The 26385-nt window shown below is 53.6% G+C and overlaps 1 protein-coding gene across 2 annotated transcripts in view; it reads left to right on the top strand.

The window, feature by feature from the left end:
* Nucleotides 1-26385, top strand: part of RBM19 (RNA binding motif protein 19) — a 133807-nt gene that overhangs the window by 20929 nt on the left and 86493 nt on the right. For both annotated transcript variants that reach the window (XM_019641657.1, XM_019641656.1), the window contains exons 15-21: nucleotides 886-1086; nucleotides 2378-2507; nucleotides 8015-8193; nucleotides 8589-8649; nucleotides 12595-12674; nucleotides 14683-14738; nucleotides 17827-17943. In XM_019641657.1, coding sequence (XP_019497202.1) covers nucleotides 886-1086; nucleotides 2378-2507; nucleotides 8015-8193; nucleotides 8589-8649; nucleotides 12595-12674; nucleotides 14683-14738; nucleotides 17827-17943 — 824 coding nt within the window. The remainder of the gene's footprint in view (nucleotides 1-885; nucleotides 1087-2377; nucleotides 2508-8014; nucleotides 8194-8588; nucleotides 8650-12594; nucleotides 12675-14682; nucleotides 14739-17826; nucleotides 17944-26385) is intronic.

Raw genomic sequence — 26385 nt, 5'->3', positions numbered from 1 at the left:
GCTCCAGGTTGAGCTGTTGTTCAGCATCTTAGCTGTGGAGGGCAGTGTCACTGGCCCTCATATGTGGGATCCGAACCAGGGCCCTCTGGTGTCCCCATCCAGTTCTTAACCATCGCGCCACTCGGCTGGCCCTCCAACATGTTTTTTTAAGAAAATAATTGCTAACATTTATAATGCTATATGTACATTGCCTGTATTAACCCAATTGATTAAATCCTGTTTTGGAGTGGTCCTATGACACAGGTGCTGTGTCCCTATGTTAGGTGAGGGACTGAGGCACAGAGTTCAGTACATATCTCAGGCCGTATAGCTAGTGTCTTGGGTTGGGTTCTTCCAAAAGCAGCCTCAGACAAAGCTCTTTTACCAAGAGCAGGGAGCTTATTGGGCCGGGCAGGAGACACTGGTGAGAAAGGACGGGAGGGCAGGAGGCCAGGGCAGGGTGTCTTGACTGCGTACAGCGGTGGGCAGAACTCCTGCCTCAGACGTGATGCACCATTTCCTGGGAGCCGGGGCTGCTCCCAGGGGCGGTAACTGCTCGCCTCTCCTGCCGGCCACATGTGTGGCAGGCAAGGGTGCAATTCCAGAGAGGCAGTGCCCGCCTGGGCTGGAGTGCTCTGGAAGGTCCCGTGAGGGTTGTGGTGGGCACTGTCGGAAGTGGAGAGAGGGGTTGGGATTTGCCCCAGGGGGTCCACTCTGGAGCCCCCATCCTTACCCACTCCGCGGAGCCCCGTGCCAGAGACAGTGGCACCCCCTGGGCCCGCTTCCTAAATGCCTGGTGACTGAGGTCCCAAAGGGGCACCTGGTCTGGAGCCAGCCACAGATCAGCGCTGGCATCGGGGGCCTCCCTCCCTCCTGTGGTCCTACGTGTGCTCACCCTCCCTGCAGGCCGCCGCGGAGCGAAGCAAGACCGTGATCCTGGCGAAGAACCTGCCGGCTGGCACCCTGGCGGCCGAGCTGCAGGAGACGTTCGGCCGCTTCGGCAGCCTGGGCCGCGTGCTGCTGCCTGAGGGTGGCATCACCGCCATCGTGGAGTTCCTGGAGCCCCTGGAGGCCCGCAAGGCCTTCAGACACCTGGCCTATTCCAAGGTAGGGCTGCCCCAGGCCTGCTTCAGGTGGGGAGGACGGGACCCGACATTCTTAGCGTAGCCCTGGCCCTGGGGAGCTCCGTCTGAAACCACCTTCTCTGTCAAGATTGTGAATTTTTTCCCTCCTGAGAACACCTGAATGGGAGAATGTGGGAGGGAAGCTCTAAACCATCGTCCAGGAAGCAGGTCCTCGGCTGCTTGCCTGACTCTGGGCATCCTTGGCTTTCTATTCCCACGTGAATTTGCACCATGTGAACCATCATCATTCTCGGTGCTTTTGGTATCCGTACCTACAGTAAGCTGACAGCCAGTTCCGAAGGTGGCCGTCTCCTATTTCTGAGCAAAAAGAAAACACACACACACACACACAAATATTAGTGGGTTAGTTTCCTGTGGCTGCCATAAGAAGTTACCACAAACTAATTGGCTTGAAACAACAGAAACTGACTCTCTCACAGTTCTGGGGTCCAGCAGTCTGGAACCAAGGTGTGGGCAGGGCTGTGCTCCCTCTGAGGGCTCCCGGGGAGGACCCTTCCTGCCTCTGCAGCTTCTGGTGGCCCAGGCGGCCCTTGGCTTGTGGCTGCATCACTCCAGTCTCTGCCTCTGTCTCACGTGCCTTCTCTTTTTCTCCGTCTCAAATCTCCTTTCTCTTATAAGGACACTGGTCATTGCACTTAGGGCCCACTCAGATCATATAGGATGATCTCATTTTAAGATCTTCACTTAATGACATTTGCAAAGACCTGTTTTCCAAATAAGGTCCCATTCACAGGCCCCGGGGGTTAGGACATGGACCTGTCTTTTGAGAGGCCAGCTTTCAACCCACTCACTACAAGTAGCCTCTGTCTATCAGACATTTTAATGCCCTGCAGACTATTTATTTACCAGTGTCTTATGTATCCTTTTCTTTAAAACAAAACTGTGTACGCACACACGTGTGCATGCATTGCCTTGAGTGTCTTTGTGGGGGGAGAGAAAGATGGTGTCTGATGGCTCTACTGTACCTCCGCCCGGAGACCTGTACTCTCAGTCCGTTCCACTCCCCATCCCTACTCAGAGAAAACACAGGGGGACACAAATGTATCCGTGACAACAGATGCCAGGCCTCTCCCGGAGCCCCGAGCCGCAGCAAGGGGCCCCCATGTTGCTCTCAGGGATCAGGCAGCATGGAGGGGTCTGGGCTGTGCTGGTCCTCCTGGCTCCGTTCCGGGGGTGAGTCGCCCATACTCGCTGAGCCTCGGGCTCTTCATGTGCGTAAGGGACTGAGTCCCTCCCCGCCCCTGTCTCTGCAGTTTCACCACGTCCCCCTGTACCTGGAGTGGGCTCCAGTGGGCGTCTTCTCCAGCTCCGCCCCGCAGAAGAAAGAACCGCAAGACGCACCAGTGGAACCTGTGGACAGCGACAGGGCGGAGCCAGAAGCTGGTGAGAGCGAGGATGAGATCAGGGTGTCCAGGGACAGCAGGCGAGGGAGGGACGGTGGGGCGGGGCACACTAACTGTCGTCAGGTACATGGTTTAAAGCTCTTGATTCGTCCTGGAGACCCGTGGGTCTCAGACTCTTGGATTTCACAGGCATGGAAAATGTCCTTTAAAAAAACTGTAAAAATTATGGGTGCAACATAAGGTAGTTGACTTTTCAATTAAAGGTTGTAAGAAAGTAAAACTAGAATCTCTTATGAGGGATTCAGGGCAGAGCAAGTGAAAAACAACCATCCACCTATCCAACCAGGATGCCACCTGGGCTAGGGTGGCTGGTGCGGGCGATAGGTACTCTGGAGCGGCCTTGGAGAGGCACAGCGCCCTCTACTGCCCAATGGCTGCAAAGGCAGGAAAGGGAATGGGCTCCCCGGCCCCACCTCCTAGCTAATGCTTCACACTTGGGTGAGGAGGCGGTGCCATTGGCCCTGGGGACAGCACAGCTCCTGCTTGTTGAGACTGTACTACAAATTGAAAGACATCTTGCTTCCCTGGACCCCACCTGCTAAACGTCAGGAGTGCTCTCGGGGATTGTGACCATCTGAACCACTCCCCTGCGTTCCCAAGTGCCCCCCTGGGGACCATGACCGCATCTTAGAATCAAAGACCTTTAGAAACTCTTTGGAAAGGATTCTGGTGGTCCTTTTACCCAAGTATTAAGATGTTGCCATCAATAATATCCCTCCCCCGTCCCTCTACCCACTTAGGGCTACCAGCTTATTAAAATAAGGATTTTAAAAAGTCTCAACTGCCATCTCCATCATCCTCATAAAAGAAAAGGTGTTTTACAGGGAAAAACATGTGGGGGTGGGGAGCAAAATTCTCAGATTAAAGAACACTCTCTTCATTGACTAGCCCTTGTGTCCACAGACCTCCCTAGCTGTCCGCAGCTGTCAGTTCCCTGGGGGTCGGTACAGCCTTCAGGCCTGGCCCAGCCGGGACAGGGCATTGGGGATCCCTGGTCTTAGGTTCCTGGCTCCAGGCCAGCAGCTGAGCCTGGGCGACCACAAGGGCCTGAGGCATTCCGCTTCCCCACAGGCTCCAGGCTGTTTGGGGACAGCTGAGATGTCACAGTGGTAACAGAAGTGGGCCCTGGGTACAGAAATGTTGTGGAGCACACACACGAGGGGAGGCTTTGCAGAGACAGTGTCCTGGGGCTGAAGTCAGAGTGCTGCCCTGTGTCCCCAGGTCCCCGGGCCCTGGTTCTGGTGCTGAGAGCATCCCAGACACAGTTCCCGACTGGCCTTCCCTCTTGGGGCTGGTGTCCAGGGCCCTGCCGTGACTCACACGAGGAGGCCTTGGAGCTGGGAGGATAGGTCCGCTTTGGGCGTGGGAAGTGGTGCATGTCTGCGCTTTCCAGCCCTGCCGAGTCCCACCTTGTAAACTCCCCCAGAGCTCATCTCCGGGGCCTCTTTTTGCCCTTTTTGTTCCTTTTCTTACGCTGTCACGTACATAGTCCCCTCTGTCCCCTGTGCTGTTCCGTTTCACCTGCTCCTCCCCCGTGCCTGGCCCCTCCGCATTGTTATGAAGCTTCCCCAGCCCCCCCAGCCCTGCCGCACGGGGGGACTCAGCCAGCCCCCAAGCCCGGGAGCTTCTCCTCCAAAGGCAGGCTAGCAGGAGGGGCGTGGATGGGGCTTTCTGTTCACACCCCCCTTTCTGCAAAGCCTCCCATTCCCTGTGCCAGTCCGGAGGGAGGGGGACAGTATGTTTTATCTCCCCACAGCTGAGACCCTCACCTCCAGATAAAGGGCCCCGAGTGGGGGGAGGTCCTGAAAAGCTGCTTGCAACTGATAACAGTCTCTGCCGTCAGCCTCCTGCCCAGAGCTGGAAAGGGGAGGGAGCCATGGTAAATTCTGCGGCCTGATTATAATAAGGCCCCATGTGGTGATGCGTGACCGGATTGTATTGTGCTAACTAGGATGGAAGTGGATGGAGGGATGGGCGCACTCTCCCAGCCGCCTGCAGCTCACCGTGATTTTTAAACCCAGCCCCCCTACCCCAGCCCCGGGCCCAGTCCCGCTTCCTTCTTACTTTCTCTAGTTCCTAATGATTTCGTTGGTAAACATCTGTTTGAGTTTCACTATACCTCATTTTTTCTTTCTGGTCTTTCTATTGTCTCCCCCGCTTGGGCCCAAGGAGCCCCAAGTGCTTTTAAAAATGACGTTGGCTTCGATGCCGTGGCTCTTGGCCATCTCCAGACCTCTCTGGACACGGGCATGGACCACGGCAGGGCCTGGCCCGACCGCTCAGGGAGCAGAAGCTCCGATGGGAGATGTGGCCGGAGGGACGCGGTCCCCAGACTCAGGCGTGGCACTGGCTGTTCTCCTCAGAAGCCAGCAGTGGGCAGCCCACCCCGCAGGCTCCCTCAGCCGGCTGTCCTACCTGCAGGGGTCAGGATTTCTGACATTATCCCCTGGATTTCTCAAGGCCTGGCTGGGCAGCGTGGGCAGCTGGGGTGATGTTAAGATGGCAGGAACTACTTACGACTACTTACGACCACTGCAGGCCCAGGCGCTGTTCCCACAGGCTTCTGTGCGTTTGTTCGCATCCTCACCCTGCAAGTGGGCACCATGATTGTTGTCTCCTTTTTCAGATGGAAAGAAGGGAGCACAGAGAGGTCGAGTGACTTACGCAAGGTCGCTCATCTGAGACAGCCAAGGTCCGTGCTCCTAGCTGCAACTCTTGGTCACACTCGTGCCATCTGTGGAGCACTGACTGGGTTCCAGGCACATGCTGAGTGCTGGACCCAGTCCTCTCCCACAGTATTTTTGGAGCATCTGCCCTGGGCCTGGTGCTGAGGACGCAGTAGTGACCGAGGCAGACCTGGTCCCGTGCTTAAGGCGCTCCCCTTCTAGGTGGGGGACACAGACAGAGAAGTGAACCAATCAGGTGATTTCAGAACAGGTTAAGGGCTCCGAAAGGAGAGACTCGGGAATGTGATGGCGAGTGGCCAGGCCTGGGCACCCCTGGAACTAGAGTGGACAGGAAGAGCTCTGAGGGAAACGATATTTGAGCTGAGACCTGATGAGAAGCCACATGCCGTTGACTTAGTTGCCAACATTTAAAACTGATGGGTTTTCCTATGAAAAGCTGGGTTTTCAGCTTCTCTTGAAAGACTGGAAAATCTGACCACCCTGAGTTGACCTTCCTACGTGGCGGCAGTTGGCCACTGTTAAGAAAGGGGCTGCCCCCTTAAACCGGCCACGAGCCCTCTTGGTCCCCCTCATCCCCGCCACTCGCTTCTCTTTAAAAGTTTTTTCTACTCTTCCACGAACCTCTCTCCCAGCCTGAAGACACCTGAGACCTGAGACCTAGGGTTCAGACACAGCGGCCTCCAGAATTTCCGTCGGGCCACCCGTTTGTGACATGGCCGCTGTGATCATTCACGAGCTGGCACGCCGAAGGCATCGAGCCACGTGCCTGGCACACAGTGGGGTCTCATCAGCACCCTTCCTTTCTCTTTCATCTCCAAGATGGCTGCTGCAAGGAGAGCCAGTGGGGTGGAAATGCCATTCCCGCTGAAGGTCATGGTTTTCATTTCCATTGAAGTTCTCCTTCAGAACCGGAAGTCTCAGCTGCTTTGCATAGCTTTGCCTCCCCATCATTAGTAATACTTTGCCCGCCCTGCTTTGCTTTGAAAGTTGAGTGTGGAGTACAAATGGCCACCCCGTGGAGCCTCTTGTCGGTAAATTGTGTTTGTTTCTTGGGTGGGTGGGGGACGAGCCTTGATGTAGATTTCTCCTTTTTGTCCTGGAGAGAGTCTGAGTTCCGGTTCACCTCCAAGGGCGCCAGGGGGGCGAAGGCTGCCTGTTCCACTGATGTCCAATAGACAACATTATCACCGTAGCAGGTTCCATTAGGGCTTAAAAGGGTAGTTTTAAGACAATGCGGCAGAAGCTTAATTAGGACTTGCATCAGAAAGGGCAGGGGAGACGGACAGGCTCTGGTGCGTGGCGTGAGAGTCGGGGGGACAGATTAGAGCCCCAAGAAGCCCCCTTGGTTCTCCCGGAAGTTTGAACTGTTTGAGTGCAGGTGTGTGTGGGAGAGCAGGGTTGTCTTTCGGCTCCGGGCCTGACACAGGGCTGCCCCGCCAGGGTGTGCAGGGTTTGGATCTGCAGAGAGGGGCGGCACCGCCTGCTCAGAACCACGCAGGTGAGAGAGAGGTGTGAGGGCGCAGCCTGATGACTGCCTTTCGCTGAGACGGGGTTTGCTTTCCTGTGGCATGTGGTTAGAGCTTCAGAAGCTTGGATGGGGAGAGGGGATGTGTCCCCAGGCCCCGATCATGTGATTTGGGGGGGAAACTGGGGAGGTCGAACCAAATGGAACACGTGTCCTGGCTGCAGGGCCTCTCAAGAGGTTAGGACACTGTTCTCAAGCTTGTGAGGCGCCTGTCACCCTCAGGCAAAAGCCACACTTGCATCACCGTGGCTGACAAGCTCCTCCCCCAGCCGCACCTACCCTGCTAACGCCCAACTGCACACCTGCTCCTCCCTCTTTCTGAAATGCTGTTCCTTCAGAGTGGGAGGGGTCCACTGCGGGGGGGGGGGGGGGGTGCGACAGGATGAAACAACAGCCCTTGTGACCCCACTCTGCAGAAATAACCAGGAGCACACTAGGCATTGCCTTCTGCTCGTCTCTCCTTGTGTGTTTCTGTTCTCGTGTTTATAGAACATGATGGGGGGTTACGTTGTGTATCGTTTCATATCTTTGTCTCCTAATTTTTTATTAAGAGCATCGTTCCCTATTTAGCAACTTGAACTGCCATGAACTTGTCCATGTTGTTAAACATTCTTCAGAAACATCATTTTTAATGACTATTATTCCAGCCTTTGGTGGCATTATAATTTTTCTGATCTGTTTGTGAATATTTGATGCTTTTTTCCATTTTTCACTGTTACGCATAACTCTGAATTTAGTACATCACGGATAGATAAAAACACTCTTTTTTTGTTGTATGTGCACCCTGAAGCTTTGTCTATTGGGAAGTTGAATTGATCTGTGACATCCCTTAGTTGCAGCAGGTATTTAGGATGTTCTAAGTTTTACTCCCATTCTATAATTTTTGAAAGGTTTCTAAGTTACATTCTAGTTAGATAGTTCACTAAGGGGTGCTTTTTGAGGAAAAATAATCGGTTGCTGAGGTTTGTGGTTCAATCAAACAGTTTACACAGCAGTTTATTTTGAAGTTCAAATTAGTTTGGTCAGTCCAACATCCGGCTCATCATTTTCGGTCTGTGTTTCGTATTCCTTTCTCTTTAAAACGGGAAGGAGGCAGGCCAGCCTCGCCCTGCCTTTCCCGCCAGAGTTGCTAAGACCCAGCACAGGCTCGGAGCCAGTGTCCACTCAGAGACAGAAAACCCTTGATCTAGCCGGTTCTGTGCTTAAGGCTCCAGGACTTACGCAGATTAGACATCATTTAACGGATGTTTGTTTGTTTTTTTGGTGGGGACCCAGTGCCAGACGGTGAGACCTCACAAGATGAAAAGCCAACAGCGGGAAGAGCAGACGACTCTTCAGCAAAGATGGAAGAGGAGGAGGAGGAGGAGGAGGAGGAAGAGGAAGATAGCCTCCCTGGCTGTACTCTGTTTATTAAAAATCTCAACTTCAACACGACTGAGGAGACGCTGAAGGGAGTGAGTGCTGGGCTCGGGGTATGGGGTGGGAACCCCATCTGTCCATGTCGTCACTGTTCTTATTCTGCCTGTAAACATGCCTCGTGTTAATATGCAGGCTAGCAACTGCCAAGCGTCCGCTTGACCTCTCTGTGGGGCTGTCCAGTCGACAGCTCACCCAGAGACCCGAGCAGTAGCCAGACGGGCCGGGGAGCTGGCAAGGCACCCACATACACGTTAGGGACGTGTCAGGATGTCTCAGGAGGTGTGTGTGAAAGCCACAGACCGTGTTAGTCTTAGAAATAGTGCCCCTCGGTGTCTGCGGTGGCTCAGACGGCCCCGTCTTTTGAGGAGTGCTGTTTCGGTGGCAGGATTAGTCAGGAGCTGCTGATGACACACCCGTCTTTCCTTTCCAGGTCTTTTCCAAAGCGGGAGTGGTGAAGAGCTGCTCTATTTCCAAGAAGAAGAACAAAGCAGGTAATCTCAGTCCGAACGAAATGGTTCTGAGGGAAACTGTAGCTTTGGGTAGGGGTAAGGCTAGCTCTCACTTGCTGATTTCAAAGGTCCTCTTTTGTTGGGAAGTATTGTCCCCATCAAGCTCTCTCACTTGGCTTGTGTAGAATGGTCCTTGTTTCTGTGTCCCCTGGAGACCCCCGATCTCCAACAGGAGCAGCCATGCACGTCAGGTTCCTCCAAACATAGACCCTTCGCCACCTTGGACTGTCAGAGATGGTTTTGGAGCAGGGCCGTCCGGGGTGCCGGCAGGGTGGACATTGTTCAGCAGCAGAAGCCTCTTCCTGCTCCCAGAACCTCCGCACTCTGGAACTTTCCTGGGGAATAGCAGGAAATGACCCACCGACGGCTTTCCCTAACCCAGGCGTAGAACAGCGGGAACGTTCCACTGAGGCATTCGCCACACGCCTCCCTGGCCCATGGGTGTCTGGGCCGTGCGGAAACCACCCTCACGTCTCCCTTCAACTTTGCGTGTTATCCCGAGTCCTTTGGCCTCTGTCGCTTCTCCAGCCCCTGGCTTCCTACAGATGACGGACAGGCCGTATATCTTCGCTTTTTCGTGGCTGTGCAGTCCCCGTCCCTTCAGTTGGGTGGGATGTGTAAGGATGCTGCACAAGCCCGCCCAGAACTGTGTTCTCAGAGACGAATGAGCGGGTGGGTGCAGCACAGTGTGAAGAGGGGCTGGTAGAGAGGGGCCCTGGTGCACCAGGAGCCCAGCTGCACGCCAGCCCGAGGCTTGGAGGGTCGGGGCGGGGTGTGCAGAGGAAGGCGGCAGGAGAGGGCTGGCGCGTCGGGAAAAAGAGGCAGGAGATGCACCAGGAAGACAGGCCGGTTCCAAATCACAGGGGTCTTTTGTGCCAAGCGGAATTTGGGCTTTTTCCCAGAGGCAGCGGGGAGCCTGGAGGGTTTTAAACAAGACCACAGGGACTAGGGAGTTCCTTGGGTCCGTTTGCTAGGGCTGCCCTAACGAAGTACCGCAGACTGAGTGGCTTAAACAACAGGAACTGATTGTCTCCCAGTTCCGGAGGCTAGAGGTCCAAAATCAGGGTGTCACGGGCTAGGTTCCTTCTGAGGGCCGTGACGGAAGGATCTGCTCCAGGTCCCTTTGCTTGGCTTGCCGATGGCCGTCTCCTGGTACACACCTGTCCTGGGGTCAGGTCCCTGCCTCCCTTCTGTTTTTTTAAGAACACGAATCATATTGGATTAGGGCCAACCTAATGACCTCATTTTTTTTTAAAGATTTTACTGGGGAATTGGGGGAGGGGAACAGACAAGTTGCTGTCCTTTTGTTCTTCAGTCTAGTTGTGGAGGACGTCGCTTCACTGGCCCATGTTGGCATTATCATTGCGCTCTTCCCAGGTGAGGCAGATGGGTTGCCGGCCATTGGACGGCTGCTCACGGTAGCTTATGACAACCCACTGCAGCAGGGGCTGCAGCCTACGCCATCGCCGGCGACTCAAGGCAGCCCAGCTCCAGGTCGAGCTGTTGTTCACCATCTTAGCTGTAGAGGGTGCAGCGTCACTGGCCCTCATGTGGGATCTGAACCGGGGCCCTGCTGCTCGGAGCTGGCGTCCCAAGCCAGCTCTTAACCAGCGCGCCACTCGGCCATCCCATGACCTCATTTTTAACTTGATTACCTTTGTGAAGAGCCTGTCTCCAAATGAAGTCCCATTCTGAGATACTGACGATTAGGATTCCAACCCATGAATTTTGGGGGACACCATTCCAACCCTCGCATCCTTGTCCTCCAGGAACCGCACGCCTGGTTTGGGATACAAGGAAAGGCAGCTAAGTACCAAGTTAACGATAGGAAGTTTCATTTGTGGGAGGTTCAGGAAAGGAGGTGACCCCTGCAGTCCAGGAGGTGAGTCAGGCTGGCAGAGGTGTCCTCAGCTCCTTCCAGGGCTGTCCCTGCAGGCCGTAGGGTCGCCGTGCCCCCTCTGCCATCATGGAGGCCATCTGTCACCCTCAGGAGCCCCTGTCAGCACGCTGTAGAAACGGTTACCTGCTCTTTAGTGTCGTGAGTGGCTCTCGTAACCTGCACTCTCTTTTTTAAGAGCCTCTGTTTGACAGCCCTGTTCTCTGGGCTCCTCCTTCTCAGCTCGAGGGGAATCTAGACAGTGCCTGTATTAGGGGGTGGTCACCGGTGGAAACAAAGAACTCCGCTGGGCTGTTGAAAGGACAGTTGTAACGAAGGGACGGGTGGGCTGGGCTGAGGGGACCGACGGGGGATGTTGAGGCAGGAGGATGCCTCCCCCCACTAAGCCCAAAGGGCTGTGGGGACGGGAATGGTGAGATGAACCACAGAGGAAGGGCCGCCAGTGGGAGCTGAGGGTGTGGGTTTGGACACCAGCGCTGCCAGAACCGCGCCAAAACAGGGAGATGGCAGGGCTCATGAAGGGACAGTGCCCCAGTCTCTCTCCACCCACCAGTGTCAGATCAGGGCTTCCCGCTGGCTCAGCTCCACAGGAAACAAGGGCGCCCGGGGCGGGCGTGTGCTCTGTGGCGGTCAGCCCCCCAGGGCAGGAGAAGGGCAAGGGGTGCTTCTGCACAGCATTAGTGATGGGGCGATGAACTTGACTTTCTCTAGCTGCCTTTCACACAATCTTAATGCACTTTTTAAATATCCTGCATACACAGACACCACTAACCCACAACCTTGAATCTCCAAAGGGGTGCTTTCAGACACCTGCTGAAGAACAAATGTTTAAAGTCACCACTGGGTGGCGCTGCCTATCAGCCAGCGGTTCTCTCTCAGCCTTGCTTCTGGGCAGTTCACGGAGGTTCTTCCTGCCCTGGGCCCTTGTTTTATCACTCCTGGTTGTGAGTGGAACTGCAAGCAGGCAGGTTCCCATGGCAGGGGTGCACAGTTCGCACAAACAATACAGGAGATGCAAAGATGGGAACACTGCGTGAGTCAAAGGTACAAAATCTTGATCCTCGCTGGGACCCATCAGACTTGAGCCAATCCTCTGAGTTCAACTGTGGGGAAACAAAAAAAAAAGAAGAAGAAACTTAGTAAATCTGTATGAAATGCTAGGGCGGGGAGGACGGAGGGTAGGCATCGATTGCGATTTGTGTGAAAAGGACGATGCATTGGGTTGTCGGAAAAGTCATGACGTATTTTTTTCTCTGTTTTTTGTTGCAAAAATGCATCATGACTTTCCCAACAACCCAATAATTACAGATCTTATTTTTGTGCCTTGTAAAAATTCCTCTGCCCCCAATTAAACATATGTAGATCGTACATACAATATATGTATGTCTGTGTATGTATAGATGTATATACCTGAAGTCGGGAAGCAAAAGGTTTCTGCTAAATTTTTGAGACATCCCTTGCTGTCGGGAACTCCCGCTACTGAGTGACCCAGAACTAGGGAACCAGATAGGTTTGGATAATGCCATCGCCCCCCTGATCCCAACTTTATGTCTGAAACCCGGGAACCAAATGCAATTGGCTGGTTAGACATACTTGTAAAGAGTAAAGCCTTGGGTGCGTTTGACGTTCATGCATATATTCATCTGATGCATTATGTATGGGAGCAGGGGACTGCCTGCCTAGGTAGAGGTTTTGCCGCTTGTCATGGCCATGGTCATCCCTGTTAGTTCCTTCTCCCTCCCAAAGGCGGAATTCTATTATGAAGTTAATTATCATGTCAATCATCTGTTAATTAATAGTCAGCTGGGCCTCAGGTGGTGGCTATATAACCTCCTTGGCTGATTCTTCAAGATGACTAGTAATAAATGGCAAGCCGGGAGCCGAGGTCTTTCTGAGAGTGAAGAGGGGTATGAAGAAAGGACCGGAAGCGGAGGGCGGGGGCCCGGCAGAGCCCTTGCACTTGGCCTCGTGCCCCTTCTTCTTTTTCTCCCCGCCAGCCACACGGCGTGATTCCTACCTCTCTCTTCCAGGAGTGATGCTGTCCTTGGGGTTTGGGTTCGTGGAATACAGAAAGCCAGAGCAGGCCCAGAAAGCGCTCAAGCAGCTCCAGGTAAAGCGGGGATTCTCAGCTAAGGCTCAAGGAGTCACTCGGGGGGAGAGGGGCTGTCAACCCTCTGAAACAGCGGGAATGCAGAGAAGTCCACGCTTTCTCCAGTTCTCTAGGGGACTGTGGCTCAAGAAAAATGAAGACCCTTCCTCAGCGTTCCATAGTCACTATGGTGCATTCACTCAATCCACAGCTTTTTCACTGAGGACCTGGTGTGTGCCAGGCACTGTGCTAGGCCTGGGGGAGATTGGCGAAGTGGAGCTCTGAATAAATACACATGGCCGTGAGAAGAGCTTGGATGGAAACAAAGCAGGCACTGGGATGGGGGGAGGGCAGCTTCAGATTATGTGGTCAGGGGATCCTTCTCTGAAGAGGTGACAGTGAGCTGACACCTAATTAACAAGATGGAGTCCGCTACGCAAAGGTCTGTAGGAATGACGTGCAAAGGGCCTGAGGCAGGGACTCGAAGGCAGGAGTGAGCTTAATGTGTTTGAAGAACAGAAAGAAGCCAGGGCGGCAGGGCCAGGGTGTGGGTGGGAGGTGTGGGGCCACACCTAGTGGCCTTTTAAGAGCTGGAACTCAGCATAAAGGAAGTGAGATGCCACCAGAGGGCCTGTAGCACACTGAGGAAGGATCTGATTTCTGCCTCAGGACAGCTGGACGCTCGTGATTGTGCCTCTGGGACAGATTTCTAAACCCAGATCCATGGAAGGGCTTCAGGGGGCCCAGGGAGGCTTTTCAACCATATTCAGCATGTCACGCGTCTGTGTGCACTGTACAGAAGTGGCACAGGCCTGCCCTGCGTGAGGCCAGGTGCGGTGAAGGTGGAGGAGCATTGAAACGGGCCAAGTTTATAAGCTAGGGTGAGGCAGGCAGGGCTGGACGGGGTGGAAAGGGCGCCCACACAGAGCTTCACTTATTTATAGGGACCCTCCAGGCGACTGACTCCTGGTCCAGGGAAGGGCCTTGGGGGTCATCGAAAATATAGCCAGGCACTTGGCCAGTACAATTGTTTTAGTAGAATTTTGACCTTTTCTTGGCTCAAGGCAACTCCACAAAGGGCTGAGTTGGGTTTGTGTAGGATGATGCGGACGCGATGACCCCCGGGGCCTCATCTCTCAGTTTGAAAGGCTCTCTGCTCTCCACCAGGGCTCGCAAACTCAGATGCCACGGGGGCCAGAGGGGCAGTGTCAGGGATGCAGGGGCAGGCATGGCCCAGAGCAAAACCGGGGCGCGCCTGCCCTGTCTAAAGGAGAAGCCACTTCCTGGCCTCGGCCAGTTACTGCCGCACGGACGGTGGGCCCCAGCCAGACCACATCTTCTCTGGTTTCTGTTTTGTTGTTTGCTGTTTTTTAACAGACACTGGAAATCCAACTTTGTTATTTCACTGGATTTTAGCTCTGCACATTCGGTGGGCCATCTTTCTCTTCCGTACAGGGCAAGACTCTGTCAGATGCCACTTTGCACACGTGCAGTGTTTTCTGCCCCTCGCTGTGTGTGTACCTATGTCCGCCTTGCCACAAAGAATTATTTACGCAAAGCTATGGGTGCTATATATTTATGGGCAATCTAAGGGAATTTTAAGGGAAATTTTGCTCATATGCCAGTTTTGCTTTAAGGGACCAACGTGAGAACCTAGATGCAACTCCACCATGATCTAGATTTTTTTTAAAGAGCATACAAACTAAACTGGACTCTCTTCCACCCCGACGAAATGCTTATAAACTGGAAAATTCTGTGCCCCTCGAGTGGCATAAAGGTCAGGGACCACTCACAGCTCAAGAGGGCATTGGAGCCTGGGTCCCTGTGACCACCGGCTACTGCCTGGTCACATTTCCAGGAAAAGCCGTTCTCTGCCCTCAACTCCCGCAAAGCCCTCTGCCCAGGAACAGTCAGCCCCCCTTCGAAGTTGCCTTTCCCCTCGGCTGGAGCCCGCTCCGATGAAGGGCAGGGGTACAGGCGGGTGTTGCTAAGAGGACAGAGAGCCGAGCCATGTTGTCTTCTCTCTCAGGGTCACGTCGTGGACAACCACAAGCTGGAGGTGAGGATCTCGGAACGTGCCACCAAGTGAGTCTTCACTGCCCCCTCTCCTTTAATCCAAGTGGGTTCCTTCTGCTCCGGTGCTGGCACCCTGGGGGCATCCCTCGGCCCTTGAGCGTCATCTCCACCCTAACCCCTCTTCCTAGTTAAGGTGGCATCACACTTGCCAACTCTGACAGCATTTCCCTGGTGACCTGGGACTGGGCCAGTACTTTGAGTAAATGTTTAATGCACGTATATTATAATGAAAGGAGCGCGGACAGGAGGAACAAGCAAATCCCACTCACCTTGGCCATGAGAATAAACCAAGGGAGAGGTGCGACTTGCTGGCGCTTTGGTCAAACCAGAAGCTGTAAAACCTAGATGCTTCACTTGATGGGGCTGGCTTTCTAGGAGCCGGACCACAGTGCCCAGAGACAGCCTCCTGTTCATTTAAAAGAGGTTTGGTAGGTGTTAGAGATGGCAGCAGACCGATGTGCCCAAATGACCAGTTTTCTGAAGCAGTGGGCTTTATTTATTTATTTACTTAGAATTTTAGTTTTGCCCCAACATCTTCACCTGTTTGTAGATCTAGATGAACTAACACACTTGAGGTGCTTCGAACAGTGATTGCCCGGCACAGAACACGCATGCCCAGTATAAGCCCTTATTATTATTGTCATTGTCATTATCATCTACCTGCCTCAGGTGATGAAATGACTGCCTCGAACAATCCTAGGGCTCGTTTTTAAGATATTTTTTTGGTAGTTTTCAGCAACTTGGTCATTTGTGGTGGTCATTGAGCAAATGAGCTGCTGGTTTTGCTTCCTTCTCTGGTTTTTTTTTTTTTAATTTTTATTAGCTAAGCCATTCTGCCACCTGTTGGCAACTCAGCGGCAGCTCAGCTCGGGCCAGGAATCGAACCGCAGTTGCTCAGAGCTCACGCTCTTGAGCGATCTCTTAACCAACTGAGCCACTCGGCTGGCCTTCTTTCTCTGGTTTTTAACGCTACTTGAGAATCCAGCCTGGGCCCACTCTGGTATGGTTTATCTATCGCAGTCTGAGCCACGCTGAGCATCCTTAGCAACAAGGTGGCCCAGTACAGGAACCTTTAGAGGCCTAATGGGGGTTCCTGAGCTGTGGTGTAAGAGTGGGAGTCCAGGCTCTGAGCCCCACAGCTTTGGGTTCTAATGCAGAAACTGTGACCTTGGGCAGGTGACTGTGCCTAGAAAGGGAGAGGTGATGGCTGGAGGTTGTACATTAATCGTCTAGCACATGCCAGGCACACGAGCACTCAGCCAGCTGTGGCGACCTTTTTAGTCCTCTTGTCTCTAGGGGGTCAGGCCGAAGTCACCATGCAAGCTCTCAGTTCCTAGCCAGTGCTTGTGTAGTCATTCGTTTATTCAACAAAAAATTAGATAAATTATAGCGCACCAGACACTCTCCCCAGGTGCCGGGGAGGGTGTTTACATTCCAGGGCAACGTATTCGATAGATCCTTCTGCAGTGATGGAAAGGTTCTATAATGTTCTATAGCTGTGCCGTCCAGTATGGTAGCCACTTGCCACACGTGGCATTTGAGCTCATCTGCTACATAACAAAGTTTCCCCACACGTAACATCGTAAGACAGCAAACATTTATTATCTCACAGTTTCGGTGGGTCAGGAGTTCAGAGCAGCTTAGCTGCATAGTTCCATCTCAGAGTCTTTCACAAGGCTGCACTTAGGATGTCGGCCGGGGCTGCCGTCTCATCTGAAGGCTCAGCTGGGGTTGGTGGACCCGCTTCCAAGATGGCGCACTCACGTGGCCGTTGGCAGGAGGCCTCGGGACCTCACCACGTGGGGTCTTCCTGGGATGATGTGTCCTTACAGCGTGGCAGCCCATTTCCCCTAGTGATCCAGGAGAAAACAGCATTGTCTTTCATGACTGATCCCAGGATCCTAGAAGTCACACAGCTTTGCCTCTGTTGTCTTCTGCTGGTCACGCAGACCTGTCCTGGCAGAGCGTGCCCCACACACTGCACAAGGGCGTGAATGCTAACAGGTGGGGAGCCCTGGGGACTACCTTGGAGGCTGGCTACCCCAGCAGCTGAGGAACTGAATTTTGAATTTGTTTCATTTTCATTTAGATTTAACGTGTGGCTAGTAGCTACTGTCCTGGACGGCACAGCCCTAGAGGACAGATGGTGAAGAGAAACATGATTGAATGTGTCATAGGCTGTGAGACTGTGACAAGGGCCAGGAATAAAAAGCGGGGGCTTACTATTTTAGTGGAGGTTATTAGGAAAGGCCTCTGAGGGGGCGGCGTGGCGCAGACTTACAGGCAGGGAGTCGTAACGATACTCATGATAACAATAGCCGCCACTCCCTGAGTGTTTATCGCATGGCGTGCACCGTGTTTGACGTGGCCTCTCTCATTAAATCCTCAAACAATATGAGGAGGTTGGCACTGTTATTGGGCCCATTCCACAGTTGAGGAAACTGAGGCCCAAAGAGGCCGAGGAACCTGCCCGGATCACACGGATCCTAAGTGGCTGCCTTGGTATTCACGCCCCAGGCTGACTCACAGCCGTGCACATGCCCCTCCTCTGCATGGAGGAGTGGAAGATTTCCCGGGGGGACCAGAGGGACAGAGAAGGTAGGCCTGCATTCGGGATGGCCTTGGCCCTCAGCCTGAGCAAGTTTGCTCTCTCACCCCCTGGCCCATCTCCATGGTTAGAAATTGCGTGATGCTCCTCGGGTGAGTGATGAAAGCTCTCGAACAAGACCTTTGGACCATCCAGGGTCTTTCTGCTTCTGGAAAGAGACAGAGGAGACTGGATTTGGTGAGAAACACCCTAATTGGGGTTCTTTTCTTAAAGTCCCTGCTAGTCCCTGAGTCTCTCAGGTGAAGGGCAGGAGACACGCAAGGATGGGGGGTGCTGAGCGGACATCCACAGCCGTTTTGAGAGGATAGCTGTGGTCCTTATCCCCTAGGGGAGGCTGTCTTCCTCCCCTTTCATCTCAGCCTCACCCACTAACTCCTTGAGTCCCTCATCTGAACAGAAGATGAGCACTGGGGTGGGGGGCGGTGGAGTCAGTGTAAGGCAGCAGTGGCCAACACCCCGAGTGACCTGAGCCCTCTCCCCATCCACTAGGCCAGCCCTGACCTCCGCTCGGAAGAAACAAGTTCCCAGAAAGCAGACAACCTCCAAGATCCTGGTGCGAAACATCCCCTTCCAGGCTGACAGCCGGGAGATCCGCGAGCTCTTCAGGTGAGAGGCGCCGTCTGGTCCGGGACGTCGTGTGGGTGGAGAGCCTGCGGAGCCCTGGGGAAGGTGGCCTGCGGGTCCTCGGCGGCTCTGAAAGGCCTGTGCGCTGGTCCTTCAAAGGTCCTCTTGTGGCTGCGTTTGGTTTATCTCCCTTAGCCTCAGGCACTGCTCTCCAGAGCGCTGTGCAGGAAAAAGTCAAAACAGCCAGGCCTCCTTGTCCAGAGGCGAGACAAGAAAGGGCAGTCAGCCTTCTCCATCCTTGTCAGCTGTCCCGCCAAGTCACGCCTTTGGTTTAAGCCAGTAGTCCACCTTGGCGGCACATTCAAACCACCTGGTGACTTACACATACGTTTGCTCAGGCCCCACCCCAGACAGTTGGATGCCCTTGGTTAGAGGTGGTGGGGCCCAGACATTGGTATTGTGATCAGAGCTCCCCAGGGGATTCTAACGTCCAGCCAGGGCTGGGGACCACTGGTCTACATGGCTCTCTGTGGAGCACCCCTTTCAAACTAAGGATGAATCACCCACATAAATAATGCAATCCAGCAGCTGCTAGCATCAGGCCAAAAACTGAGAGATCTCTCGGGCCAGGCAGCAAAGGGACCAGAAAGAGCAGACTGGGTGGGGACTGACGCAGTGACGCCATGCAGGAGTACGGATTCAATCAGACCCGTTCTTCCCTTGTTTTGAAAAAGAAACTGGCAATCCGAATTATTAGGGGGAAAAGTTGTCAACTAATTTGCTTTCTAAAATCAAGCCCTGTGGACCAAAGACAGCCCCAGGGCCACGAGTTTGCGTGGTACATCACACTGTTCGCTTTATCAGATTCAGTCATGTGGCACCCAGCGCCGAGCCCTGGTTGCAGTGTCTTTGTAAGAGGGCATCGGGGGAAATGTTTAAAGCCAAGGCCCTCCCCAGGCGTGTGTTGGGTGGTGCAGAGACAGATCATCTAGCCCTCAGAATGTAACAGCCGATGAAACGAGCCCCAACCAAGCAGCGCGTCCAGGCTTGGCTGCGATCTAAGTGTGCTCTGGGAACCTACGTGGGTGAACTTGAAGGACTCTACGTACTAGGCCTCGTTCCTTTAACCTGTTTGTCGAGTTCTAGCAGGAATTCCGGGAGAGCTAAGTCCCTATTACAATAGAATTGCCAATTAGCATCTTGCAAGGTCAACTGTGGATGCAAAAAATAAGTCCTATATTTTGGAGACGAGAGAGAAGTACCTTTGTGTGAAATTACCTCTTCGCTCTCTTTCTTGGTGGTTTAAAGAATGGGGAGCCCTTTGGAGGATTTGCCTCAAACACCGCTTTTCCTTCCCGCGTCCATGCTAAATCATGCACTGGTGTACAGTTCCTCAGCAGATGTGTTTAGCGGGGTCGATGCAAAGATGCACGCCCACCGGGTCCTGAGTAGCAGGGCCTTAGCTGTGAACTCGGGTCCCCTGCATGGGGACGGCCCGGTGAGGTGGGGGCCACACGCTGGGGAGATGTTTTCTGTCTCCCTGCAGCCAGGGAGATCAGTCGAAAGGTGTACCAGGTGAGTGAGGTCCAGCCTCTTTGCGCCTGCTTGTTTTATTATAACATGCTTCTCCTTAGAAAGAGCCCAATTTAAGAACTGCCAGATCAAAACGGGATTGCTGCGAACCACACGTGTTGATCAGGAAATAGCATCCCGCCGGAATGACAGTTTCACTTGGTTCCGCAGTCTATTTAGGGATGACACTTATCCAGGGAACAAAAGACCGCGGCGACGGAAAAGGGAGAAGCGCCTGGTTTGATCTCGCGTTTAAATTTATTTCGAGAAGACAGGGAATCAGTGTCCACCGAGCATAATTACGAGCGGCGTCTCGTCCCCCTGCCATTGTTCTGCTGCGAGTTTTCATCAACCCCTGGAGACGGAAAGGCTCCTGGGAGGGCTCACCTTGCTTTGTTGTGCGCGCGCTCGGGCTGGCGGGGACCGAGGCAGTTCTGAGTGGCGGCCAGCAGGGGTCGCTGTGCACCTTCTCAGGGAGACAAGCTTGTCCAGGAAGCCACAGACCCGATTTCAGACAAAGCCAGTGGCCAGCCAAGGTCAGAGCCATGGGGAGAGTTCAGGGTCTGGTCCATTTTGCCAGGCAGGTTTTGCAGACCTGTCCTACGGGATATTATCAAAATCACAGCTCCTCGTTACAGAGTGCTTGCTGTGTGCAGTACCTCCTTTAAAGCCACACAGCAGCCCTGCGAAGAGCGGGTGGAGGGATGCGAAGAGGGAAACTGGAGCTCTGAGGACATGGCGCGTCCTGCGTGGACCACCAGCCGAGCCAGGGGGTGGAGTTCAGTGCCTGACCCCGAGCCCTGGTTTGGAACCACTCCTCTCCTGCTCCCAGGTCTAGACGTCACCGTCATTTCCCAGATCATTTTCGTGGTTCCCATGAGTGTCGTCGGAACCAGGCACTGTGCTAGGCGCCGAGCATGCAGCCGTTGCAGGAGAGACACAGGCCCCTCGCTTGAGGCGCTCACTCTGTGGAGGACCGGGGAGGAAAGCGACAGTGTCAGGCAGGCAGTGACACACCCAGGGGTGTGTAGGCGTGTGTGCAGGGCTGTGGGAGAGTGTGGTCAGGTTCTCCAGACCGCCCTGGGGGGCCTTCGTGTGAGCCAGGGCGGCAGCGTTAGCCTGGGCCTTACCCGCAGCACATGTCTGGGACAATTCGAGGCTCACCCTTTAGAAAAGTCAGAAAGCGGACACAGTGGTGGATTAAGAGACAGCGGTTCTCCTCTCTCTGCCATCCCCTTTCTGGGCCTCAGTCTCCCCTGGCAGAAAATGCTAATGATATCGTGTGTTGTGACTTATGATGATATAGTAATAAATTATACTGTTTATAATTATCATTGAGCATAGTTTTCGAGGCCACTATCTGTGCCAAGCACTGTGGGCTGAAGTGGTTTTCATTATTAGATGTCCATTTATCGAAACAGCCCTGTGGGGCAGTTCTCATCGTCTCCGTTTCCCAGCAAACAGACCAACTCCGGAGCCCAAGTCCCACGGGGTCATCAGACGGCTCGGGCTGGCACCCAGCTCCCCTCCCCATGTGGCCGCTTCCAGGGCTGTTGAAAGGATTAAATGCGCTTATGCACGTGAACCACACAGTGCTGTGCCTGGGACAGAGCCGGTAGTTAATAAACGTTAGCGATGGCAATGCGTGTCAGGCCGCACAGAACCGGGGACGCCAGGCTCTGACGCCGGGGCAGGTCTGATCGCACAGAGCCTGTGTCTCTAACAGCATTGCCAAATGAAAGTCCTTGGTAGCACTTCCTTTGTTTCTCCTGTCCCTAAGCACACCCCTGCCTCCTGGCCCTCCTGCCCTGCCATCCTCTCCAGAAACCAGGCGGCTCAAACCAGGGTTTCTAGAAGGGAGCAATCTTCCAGGAAGGAGGTTCTATCAACGTGACCTGTGTCGTCACACAAGGCCCCACACTTGGTTTGATGCTCTGCTGTCTCCATCTTAAAAAGACTTGACTTCTGAACACAGGGCCCTAAGTTTTCATTTTCTACCGGGCCCTGCAAATTATGTAGTCAGTCCTGCTGCAGAGCCACAGGAAGACCAGGAGGCTCGGAGCCAGAGTGTAGTTTGGGAGTTGGCCAGCCTCAGTTTCCTCAGCTGCAGGATGGGACTGGACACGATGCCCGCCTGTCTCCGCCCCCCCCCAGGCTCAGTGAGAGGATGGACATACCGACTGCTAGGAGGGGAGGCGTTTCACAGAAGCCTGTGTGTTGTCATCGTTATCTTCACTAGTGACCGCTGTGGGTCATTGCTGGGGAACAGGTTTCAGACAGACTTGCCCTCTGAGGACACCGTAAGTCTGGACAAGGTGGGAGGTGGGGGAGGGTCAGTTCTGGCAGTAGACTGCATGGGTTCCAGACAGTTCCCCTTTTTCCTCGGCTGTGGCACTTTCCCTCTCTGAGCCTCAATTTTCCTCATCTGTAGAATGGGGACAATAACCTGCCAAACAAGGTGATAAAGATACCTAGCACGGTGCCCAGCTGTTAATGCTGTGCTTCCTCTGCGTGGTCAGTGACTTCAGGAGCTCGGAATTGTTGCTGTCTAAAGTGAGGCCCTGAGCTCACCCCTCCACTGGCTCACTCCCAACCCCCAGCCAGGGTAGCTTGGCCTGTCCTGTTCTCCTGCGAGCCCCCCCTTTACTGTCCACCTAGCCCTGCTCACAGCTGCCCTTGGAGCGCTGTCCATGTGCTTGTTGACTGTACCCCACCCCCAGACTGCAGTCCCGGACAGTCCGTCTCATCTGTTGCTGTGTCCGCAGGGCCCTGACACAGAGCGGGTGCTCAGGAAAGGTTTGCTGAGTCGTAGATCCACCGTGTCCTGATAAGACGGGGAGTGGGGGCAGAGAGAGGCTAAGGCGTTGGCCCAGGTCTCTCTCACTCCACGGTACTCCCCACCCCCCACCCCTGTAACCGTCCCCAGGCTGCAAGCAGGCTACAGAGGAAGAGCTTTTCATCTGAGCCTCTCTTCTTTTCTTTTTGGTTGGTTTCTTCCTCAGAGGTGTGTACCACCTGCTAGGGGTGTGAACGGGCGAGCTCGCAACAGGTGTCTGCAGGCTTTAATTACACAGCTTGCATCTCCTGTCCCCGGTGCCCGCTTTGTGGACAGCGTCTGCCTGTCCCTGGCCGCCTCTCCTCCTCATTTCCTCTCGCAGTGACCATGGCTGTGACTGGAGGGAGGGCTGAAGACAGCTTCACTGCCAGAGTCCCTCTCATCACGCGCTCCCTCCTCGTCCCTGCCTCCCAGGTGTGGGGTCACTGCCTGATTAACTCCCGGTTGTCAGCAGTACTTTTCCAAAAGCTGTGAGCCGTGAGACCTGTCATCTGCTCTTCACTGAGGCCCAGGATGGATGGGGCCACTTCCCGTTCACCAGGCTCCTTATGGCAGAAGCTCAGCAAAACAGCCTTGGGCAGCTCCCAAGAGCCAGCCCAGAGCGGTTAAGAAGGGGTGTGTGGGGGAGAGCGGCAACCCTGGGCCAAGTTCTGTAAGGAAGGCATTAGGAGGGCGAGGCTGTCCCCGGGTGCCCCTCCTCGTCCCCCACTGCTTCAGCGAGGCCCTAGTAGAGCATATACCCAGTCAATTCATTTTCATATCGTCTGGGGCTGCATCACACCCCACCGGCAGAGTTGAGTAGTTGTTTGGTCAGAAACCAAATGACCCACAAGCCTATAAATTATTGGCTCTCTGGCCCCTTATGGGGACAATGTGCTGACCCCTGAACTGAATTAAACACAGGGCCTCCGTGGAGATGGGCCACCCTCTAAGGGTCTGGGGTCTTCCCTTCAAGTTTTAGTTACACAGCTAAGGTATTGTTTCTTCCCCCTCGTTTAACACATGCAAACGTTACAGGTAAGGCTATAGCCCCGGTGACCCCCGTTGAGGACAGGAGGTGAGGTTCTGGGGATGGTAGGTACCAGGCCCCAAGGTGGGCATGACTTGGCCTGCAGGGGGGAACGGGCAGGGTGAGCGGGGGCAGGGACTGGCCTGAGATGAGATAGGGAGACAAGGGCCTGATCAAGAGGGCCATGGTGAGGGCTTTGGGTGTTTTTTCAGCATTTTTATGGATGTGTAACTTATTACAGAAAAGGTGCCGATCCTCAGTATATGGCTTGGTGAGTGGCCACAGATTTGGCACACCTGTGTAATAGCACCCAGCTCAAGAAGCAGAACACTTCTGGCCCGCCCCCTGCCCCATGTCCCCTTCCAGTCACTCCCACCACCCACGCCCCTCTCACCACTCTCCCGACTTCTAAAAACATGTGTTTGCACTGCTTGGTTTTGTACTTGATGTAAATGGCATACAGATGGTCCTCAGCTTACAATGGGGTTATGTCTCAGTAAACCTATCATAAGTTTAAAACATCCTAAGTTGAAAATGCATTTAATGCAACTAACCTCCCAAACGTGACAGCTTAGCCTCGCCTTACACGTGCTCAGAACACTTACATCAGCCTGCAGTCGGGCAAAGTCATCTACCACAAAGCCTTGTGTATAATAAACTGTTGAACTCATGTAATTTATTACGCGGATCACTTTCGCACCTTCGTCAAGTCAAAAAATCGTAAATTGAAACTTCGTCGGCCGGGGAACTGTCTGTCCTCTTTGGTGTCTGGCCTCTCTGCTCAGCGTTTTCCGTGTGTGTGAAATTCCTCCATGTTGTTAGGTTGGGGTTGTACTTGGCTCATTCTCGTTGCCGTGTGGTCCTCCATTGTGTGAGTATACCCGAAGTACATTTATCCATTTTACTGTTGAGCATTTGGGTGGTTTGCCGTTTTTTTGTCTAGTTTCAAGAAATGCTCCTGCGAACATGCTTGTGTGTGCGTCGTTTGGTGACCATATGCTGGCGTCTCCGAAGGGTGTCCGCGTAGGAGTGGAACTGCTAGATTGTGGGGTGTGCATATCCCCACATTAGTAAATATCGCCAAACTTGGGTTCCCAAAGGAGTTGTGTGTCCTTTTGCTCTGCCACCATCAGTTTGAGTGTTCCGGTTGCCCCTCGTCCTTGTCAACACCTTGGTACTGTCCGTCTTTCTCTTTGTAGCCATTCTGGTGGGTATATAATGGCATTGTCACATTGTGGTTTGAATTTGCACTTCCTGATGGCTAAGTAAATCAAATATTTTTTCATAGGTTAATGAGTATTTGGATAGACTCCTGTGTGGAATGCCTGTTCAAGTCTTTTGCCCATTTTTTAAAAACTGGGTTGTCTGATTCTTTTCTTACTAACATTAATTGTCTAGTCTTTTTACATAATTTCATATATTCTGGATTCAAGTTCTTTGATGGCTAAGTGATGGGAGTTCCTCTCTCCCCCATTCTGTCTCTCAGTGGTGTCTCTCAGTGGTGTCTCTCAATGGTGTCCTTTGATGAACAGAGGCTCTTAATTTTAATATTGTCAAGGGGTCACTGTTTTCCCTTTGTGACTTATTTAAGAAGTCTTTGCCTCCTCCAAGCTCATGAAGATGGCCTCCTGCGTTTCCCTTTGAAAGCTTTGACCTTTCGCATTTAGGTATGTGATCCGTCTAGAATTGATTTTTGTATATGGCGTGAGGTAGCGATCAAGGGACATTTCTTTCTCCCACATGGATATTCAATGGGCCCGACATCATTTATTGCAAAGACCATTCTTTGCTCTGCTCTGCTGTATTGATTTTGTCATAAATCAGGTGACTGTGGATGTGAGGGTCTGCTTCTGGGCTCTCCAATCAGTTCCACGGGTCTATTTGTCTATCCCTGCGCCAATGCACTGTCTTAATTACTGTGGCTTTGTTATTAGCTGGGTGTGGGGTGTCTTTGTTCAGGATCGCCCGGGCCGTTCTCAGACCTGTGGGTTTTATGCCACAGCATCAAGGCTCTCAGCAGAGGGAGGGGTGGATCTGACACGTTTGTAAAAGGTCTTGTGGGGAGAAGAGGGGTCAGAGTGGATGTGAGGAGACCCCCGAGAGGAGGTTTTTGCGGTCACCTGGGCCAGAGGTGATTGGGGTTTGACCAGGTGTCAGCAGTGGAAGTGGGGTGCAGGGTCCTTTGGCAGAGGCCCACTGACAACTTCAGTGAGGACTGGGATGGAGATAGGAATCGAGGAGAATCTATTTAGGTCCTGGCCACTAGCTGGCCGATATGCCCCGTTTGGGGGTGGGGCCACCCGAGGGAGGCGTCAGCCCCACTCTACAAACCCGCCCTTTCCTGGTCTACAATGCGTCGCACACAACCAATGGCCACGGTGGCAGCGGCCAAGTTGTGCGTCTCGGTTGATCTGTTCATGCGTGGGGTCTGTTTGGGGGTTCCAGTGCATGTTCCTGTTGGGGACGCCTCTGGTTACCGGCCACCTCTGAGCTTCTTGGATGTCGGCTTCAGCACCTGCTGACCACGCCCACAGACATTTGCACAGCCCTTACCTAAGGAGGGCCTGCGGTGCTTCTGTGCTCATGGTGGCACTTTTCCTACCCCGACAAGCCTGGGGAAAAGAAGCTCACCAGGCAGATGGCTCCCCAGCCATAAAACCCTGAGCAAGTGGCAAACTCGGATTCACACTCCAGGTCACTCTTTCTGTGCCACCTTTCCCATCACACACTCCAGGGAGAGAGACGTGCCTCCTTAACCCTTTGATGTACCCGTGTGCATATCTGTTAAGCCCAGCATGATAGGCCTATCTTCAGCAGTCATCACCTCTGAGAGGTCGCATGTGGTGATGCTTATCAAGGCCACTCTACAAATACTTAAGCATGCTTACTGTGCTCTAAGCCCTGTGCCAGCCTTGAAGAGCCCTCTCTTGCCCCCAGGATCATTACATTCTAAGAAAGAGACGGGCCCACTTGGAAAGATGATTACAGTTACAAGGCAGGAACAAAAATTACCAGGGAGTCAATTCTTCCATTAAGGGACTGTCCCAAAGACGGAAAGTAGGTATCC

Source organism: Hipposideros armiger, unplaced genomic scaffold (assembly GCF_001890085.2).
Source record: "Hipposideros armiger isolate ML-2016 unplaced genomic scaffold, ASM189008v1 scaffold_62, whole genome shotgun sequence".
In the NCBI taxonomy this organism is placed as follows: Eukaryota; Metazoa; Chordata; class Mammalia; order Chiroptera; family Hipposideridae; genus Hipposideros; species Hipposideros armiger.
Note: the sequence above shows the minus strand (reverse complement) of the source record. Positions and strands in the feature narration are given on the sequence as shown.